General features: G+C 34.4%; 2 protein-coding genes across 2 annotated transcripts in view; both read left to right on the forward strand.

Annotated features, from left to right (window-relative positions):
- The window catches only part of LOC107624492 (MDIS1-interacting receptor like kinase 2-like), a 7,119-nt gene extending 3,732 nt beyond the window's left edge, over window positions 1–3,387 (forward strand). The window contains exons 3-4 of the mRNA XM_016326982.1: window positions 1–1,007; window positions 2,969–3,387. The exon at window positions 1–1,007 is cut by the window's left edge and continues 45 nt beyond it. Coding sequence (XP_016182468.1) covers window positions 1–1,007; window positions 2,969–3,279 — 1,318 coding nt within the window. The 3' untranslated portion in view covers window positions 3,280–3,387. The remainder of the gene's footprint in view (window positions 1,008–2,968) is intronic.
- Window positions 3,348–6,287, forward strand: part of LOC107621227 (CST complex subunit CTC1) — an 8,523-nt gene continuing 5,583 nt past the window's right edge. Inside the window, exons 1-9 of the mRNA XM_016323261.2 lie at window positions 3,348–3,382; window positions 3,531–4,329; window positions 4,439–4,557; window positions 4,893–4,967; window positions 5,068–5,146; window positions 5,245–5,307; window positions 5,392–5,469; window positions 5,675–5,872; window positions 6,089–6,193. Of these exons, the coding sequence (XP_016178747.1) occupies window positions 3,348–3,382; window positions 3,531–4,329; window positions 4,439–4,557; window positions 4,893–4,967; window positions 5,068–5,146; window positions 5,245–5,307; window positions 5,392–5,469; window positions 5,675–5,872; window positions 6,089–6,193 (1,551 nt within the window). The remainder of the gene's footprint in view (window positions 3,383–3,530; window positions 4,330–4,438; window positions 4,558–4,892; window positions 4,968–5,067; window positions 5,147–5,244; window positions 5,308–5,391; window positions 5,470–5,674; window positions 5,873–6,088; window positions 6,194–6,287) is intronic.

Consider the following 6,287-nt stretch of genomic DNA (forward strand, 5'->3'; position numbering starts at 1 on the left):
GCTTGTGAATTTGGTAAGCTTGAATCTCTCTCACAACAATCTCTCCGGTCGAATCCCCAAGTCCCTTGGTGAAATGTTGAGCTTGTTAACCATCAACCTCTCTTACAATCATCTGGAAGGCCCTGTGCCTAGAAATGGCATATTCAACTCTTCACTTCTTCCAATGGATTTGAGAAACAACAAAGGTTTATGTGGCAATATCCAAGGTTTGCAACATTGTGAAGACTCAGTCACTGAACCTGTTGATGGAAGTAGTAAAAGAAATGAAATAGTAATACTTTCTGCTGTTACATTGGGAGGTATTTTGTTTCTTTCATTGGTGTTAGTTGGGATTTTGTGCTTCAAGAAAAAGCCAAAATCAACAGTTTCAAAACAAAACTTTTCAGCAAGCATGAGAGAAAATCAAAATCTGTTTTCAATTTGGTCATTCGATGGCAAAATTGTCTACAGAGATATAATTGAAGCTACCAACAACTTTGACAGCCGTTGCTGCGTCGGCGAGGGAGCGATCGGGAGAGTTTACAAGGCAGTTATCAAAGGAGGCCAACAAGAAGAAGTATTTGCTGTGAAAAAGTTGAAATGTGAATCAGAAAGCTTAGATGTTGAGAGTATAAAATCCTTCCAGAGCGAAGTGGAAGCCATGAGAGAAACGCGCCATAGAAACATTGTGAAACTCTATGGATTCTGCTCTAACAAGACACACACATTCTTGATCTATGAGTATTTGGATCGAGGGAACTTAGCTGAGATGCTTGGAAATGATATCAAAGCATTGGAACTAGATTGGCCTAAGAGGGTGAACATTATCAAAGGCGTTGCGCATGCTTTGTCCTATATGCATCATGATCACACTCCTCCATTGATTCATAGAGACATATCGAGCAAGAACATTTTGCTGTCCTCCAATCTTGAAGCTCGTGTCTCCGATTTCGGCACTGCTAGGTTCTTGAAGCCAGATTCATCGATTTGGACGTCGTTTGCAGGCACATATGGCTATGCTGCTCCAGGTGCGTATTGGCACTTTTTTATATAAAAAAAAAAAAAAAAGGCCGAAACTTGTATTATTTAGTATTTATTAATTATCGCCATAATTAATGAATATTAAATAAGACAAATTATAACTGTTTTTAACTAATTTTCTTTGGTTATCAAATATTTTTTGGTGAGTAATTCTCTACATACAAGTGATTTTTAATACAAGTTATACAAGTCATTTATATTCACGCTGTTTCACGTTTTTTTTTGCCTCTTTTTCTTCTTCTTCTTTCTCCGTGCTTCCTCTTCCTCTTCTTCCGTGTTTCTTTTTCTTCTTTTTTCATAATTTTTCTCTCTCGTTATCATCGTTATCAAGACCACCTCTTCCTCCTTTTTTTTATTGAAATTTCTTCTTCTCTTTTCGTTTTCTCTTTCTCCTTCATCAAAATCACCAGAAAAAATGAAGAAACATTATTTAAGGTACTGTTTTACTGTTCTTCTAAATTTTTTTTAAGTTTGTCTCTGTCATGTGCCTAATCCTTAACCAGCAAAACATTAAAAGATTTCAAAAAGAAATATACTCTATATTGGGTGTATTTCTTAAATCATTTGGGTGTATTTCTGTAATCGTTTGGTTTATTTCTGTAACTGTTTGGGTGTATTTCTATAATCCTTTGGATGTATTTCTGTAATCATTTGGTGTAATTTTGTAATCGTCCGGGTGTATTTCTGAAGTTTCATTATCTTCAAAACAATTTCAAAACTTGATTTCAGAAACCATAAAAATAAAAAAAAAACAGAAGGAGATCGAAGGCAAATAGAGAACGCTTTTCTATACAAATCATACAAGTCATTTATATTCACGCCGTTTTCACGTTTTTTTTTTTTTGCCTCTTTTTCTTCTTTTTCTTCTTTCTCTATGTCTCTTCTTCTTTTTCTTCTTAAAAAAGGAAACGAAGATGAAGCACGCGAAGATGGTTCAATAACGCACGTTAGGCCCAACTTATAAGACTTGTAAACAAAAATGACTTGTATGTGTAGCACTCCTCTTTTTTGGTTCAGAATCAAATTCTTGAAAACTGAAATGTTTGGTAGAAAAAAAAAATTAGCAAAAAATAGTCATAACTTACTTTATTTAACATTCATTCATTGTTGTAATAAATGTTAAATAAGACAAGTTTTAAATATTGAAAAATATAGTGCATGTTTGGGCGTCATTATTTTGTTAAAAAAAGATCTTTTTTCAATGAAAAAAGATCTTTTTTTATTTTTTAACGTGTTTGGCAAATTTCTAGTAGTAAAAGTAAAAGCACTAGTAAAATCAAAAAAAGATCTTTTTTGAGAAGCTGTAATTTACATCTTTTTTTAAAAGATCTTTTTTCCTTAAAAAAAAAAGATGTTTTTCATGTAATAAATAAACAAAAAAGTACTTTTATATTGTTATACCCAAACATTATGGGCTTGTTTGGGTGAGCTTTTAAAAAAAGATCTTTTTTTGAGTTATCTTTTTTTAAAAGATCTTATAGAGAAGTAAAAGTAATTTTATGTTTGGATATCTCATGTAAAAAGGTCTTTTTATTTATCAATTATGTTTGGGTATAACAGTATAAAAGTACTTTTTTGTTCATTTATTACATGAAAAACATCTTTTTTTTAAGGAAAAAAGATCTTTTAAAAAAAGATGTAAATTACAGCTTTTCAAAAAAGATCTTTTTTTGATTTTACTAGTGCTTTTACTTTTACTACTAGAAATTTGTCAAACACGTTAAAAAATAAAAAAAGATCTTTTTTCATTGAAAAAAGATCTTTTTTTAACAAAATAATGGCGCCCAAACATGATAAAAAGACCTTTTTACATGAGATATCCAAACATAAAATTACTTTTACTTCTCTATAAGATCTTTTAAAAAAAGATAACTCGAAAAAAGATCTTTTCTTAGAAGCTCACCCAAACAAGCCCATAGTTTCTTTACATTTTTACTGGGTGTGACAGAACTCGCTTACACGATGTTGGTGACTGAGAAATTGGATGTGTTCAGCTTTGGCGTTTTGGCCTTAGAAGTTATTTCAGGAAAGCACCCCGGTGATGTTGTTCTTCACATAAAAGCTTCTAGTCAATCAAGTATAAACATGATTGAAGTTTTAGACCCACGCCTCTCACATCCAACCAATGAACATATTCTGAAAGAGTTGACCTCGATTGCAAATGTAAGTCTTTCGTGTTTGCAGACAAGCCCTCAATCTCGGCCATCCATGCGAAGCATTGCTCGACTGCTTGAAATAGAAGCTGCAGACAACTATTGATTATTGAACTATTTCTTTGCTTTTTCTCTTGATCTGGGTTTGCAATATTAAGTTGTTTAAATAGAATCATGCATGTATTGACTTGGATATCACTTGGAAGAAAGTCTAATTAAGATACATTGTTTACAATAAATTCAATAAATAATAGTTTTTTATTTTGTTTATTCAAATTTGTTTCAGACTTTCAGCGCAATTAAATCGATTAAAAATTTTTTTAGTGTTTTTGACAAATTTCTAATAGTAAAAATAAGAATATGCGACCTCCTCCAATTCCAACCTTATGCTTTAGGCAAGCAAATCCGCGTCACAGCTTGGAACTTTGTTCCCTTTAAGTGCCATGGAAAGAGCCGTGCGGGCTTCTTGGAGATCATCAAATGGTGTTTTCTTGATCCCAACGAAGAAGCAAACCAAATGGATTCTATTCCGCTTGTGCCGAATCGAAGTTGCGGCAGCTACGGGAACAACTCCAAGGCTCGTTATCGACTCTACGGAGTGGTGGAGTCGGTTGGCCCTGTTTCCGTTGTCCCTTGTGCAATGGTTGCTAGTGTATCCGATTCGGATTTGAATTCGAGTTCTAAAGTGAAAATGTTAGGGTTTGTGGTTCAATTGATGCGTTGTGAGTGCAGGTTATGCGGTTCCAAAGAGTTAATAAGCGATCTAGAGAGTGGGAGTGGTCATTCTTTTACTAAAAAGGAGACAGTGTATTTTTGTGGAGGTGCTTCCCCTTGGCACCCTGCAATGACTAAGCTAATTGGTAACCGAGTTATGGTGTCGCGGCTAAAGAAGAAGTTGGCTTTCATAACGAAGGAGGACTCTTGGGTTATGTATGTGACCGTGGATGTCTCGGTTCTTCATGTGTGTCGAGTTTCCAAGAAATGGCTACCCTGCTTGAAGAGTGATATGAAGATGAAGGGTGAATGTGGCACGTACACTGGCGTAATCAAAGGTGTCTACATGCAAGGAATGGCTTTGGAGTTGGACCACGATGTTTGGCTTCTTTTAACGGATGAACTGCATACTCTGATGCATGGTTTGAGAGTTGGAGCTGTTGTGAGTGAAGAAAATTTCCTGTTTAGTGAACACTTATCTTGATGTTAAATGATGCCTTTGTTTTTTTATGTGCTTTAAATTGCATCCCTAATTCTTTTTCATTCTGTAGGTATCTGTGAGAAATGTGCATTTTGTGGATCCACAGTTTTCATGGACAAAAATTGTAATTCTTGGAGCCTGCGTCAATACGAGCATCATTGTGGAATCATTCTCCCCATTGGAAACTGCGTATGTACTGCTATCATAATTGATCTTGCTTATGTTTATAGGATTGATAAGAGTGTGTAGTGTGGTGGTTTTGAGACCTCATGTATCGCCAATGAGAAATCTTTTGTTTTTGTTTTGTGCATATTGTCAACCTTCCCTTTATCATTAGGGAGACTGGACCAATGTCAACAACTTGCTCGAACTGAAAAGTCATACACGACCATTATCTGATTTTTGTATGTTTTGCATGAATGTTAATATTAATTTTTCCTTGAGTGTTTCTGTCTTATTTCTTTTTGATAGTTGGCCGTACATATTTTTTGCAGATAAAGTGATAATTCAGTTCAGTGTTGCAGGTGTAATGTAGTTTTGAAATCTCAGAGTATGCTTGGACAGTTCATTCAGTCATTACCATTTTCCGCAAGACTCTGGTATAAAATATTTTGATGTCCTTTAGCATGGTTATAAGCAATAGTCATAAAGAGTGCTGTATATTATTCCTTTATCATTATTGCTGTTGTTGGTTGGCAGGCTATTACTTCTTATCTCAAGCTTACGTAAAATGTTTGCTGGTAGCTTAAGCGACAAGGAGATTTTGGGATCCAAACATGTAATCTTCCTTTTGGTTCAAGGAATTCTTGATTTTTTTTTCCTGGAGATTTATATATGTTCCAATTCTGATGAACTATTAGTGCAATGTTTTCTCAGGAAGAAGGGCTTGCTCAGATGTATGCCAGTTCACTGCTTCCTCCATCAGTGTTTCAATCAGAGGTATACTAACAAACTGATGGTTAGAAAACTTAACTGAAACCAAATTTCCTGCATTAATCTGGTTGTAATTTTTTCCTTTGGCAGCATGGTTCTTTCATTGGGATCCGTAAACATGATTTGAACTGCTGTAGTGGAGATCTGCATTGCAATATCCTGAAACTGGTATTTTATTTTATCTTTTCTGTTTTTGTTAAATTTTCTTATGGTAGTTTATCAATTTTGGACAAGATGTGCTCCACAAAATGTGGCCACTATTTGACCCCAAAGGAAAAGGAATACTTAATTTTTCTTATTAGCGGAAGGTATTTGTTATTGACAATTAGAAATTTGATATTACTGTATCTTTTTTGTTAATACTTTGTTGCAGGTAATACCAGCATCTGTGTTCATCCATCACTGTATAGATACCATAGAGAGAACTCTAAAATCAGAAAACCGCTGTAAATTATTGCCTGCTGGCAACCATTCCAGAGTTTTACCTCATCTAGCAAGATATAGTAGCAGACCAGGGAGGAAGATTATTCCTGGCAAAGATGTAGGCGTTACTTTGCTTGGACATCTAAAGGTTATTATTCAATTTAACTTCAACTTCAATATTTGAAATCAAGCTGCATTTTTGCAGTAGCTGTGTTAATTCTCTCTTATTCAAATTTATATTGCAGTTTAATTTTCTTTAGTCGATTAATGATGAAAACCGCACCTTTGTTTTGACACAGATCTTTTGATTTTATTGGCATTCTGCTGATATTAGGTTTTTCATGATTTTGGTTTGAATATTTAGATTAATCCGTTGACTACCAGACTGCAGCTGGTTGATGCGACTGGTGGCATTGATGTTCTTATTCCAGACCTTCCCTTAATTTGGAATGCTGAAGAAATATACGAGGTCATCAATGCTCGTAACAATTCAAGTTCTCCTCTTCCCTAATTTTTCCCTGTGAATTCTTAAGAATTAAGATATATATATATATATATATATA

The sequence above is a fragment of the Arachis ipaensis genome, chromosome B10, assembly GCF_000816755.2.
Source record: "Arachis ipaensis cultivar K30076 chromosome B10, Araip1.1, whole genome shotgun sequence".
Lineage (NCBI taxonomy): Eukaryota > Viridiplantae > Streptophyta > Magnoliopsida > Fabales > Fabaceae > Arachis > Arachis ipaensis.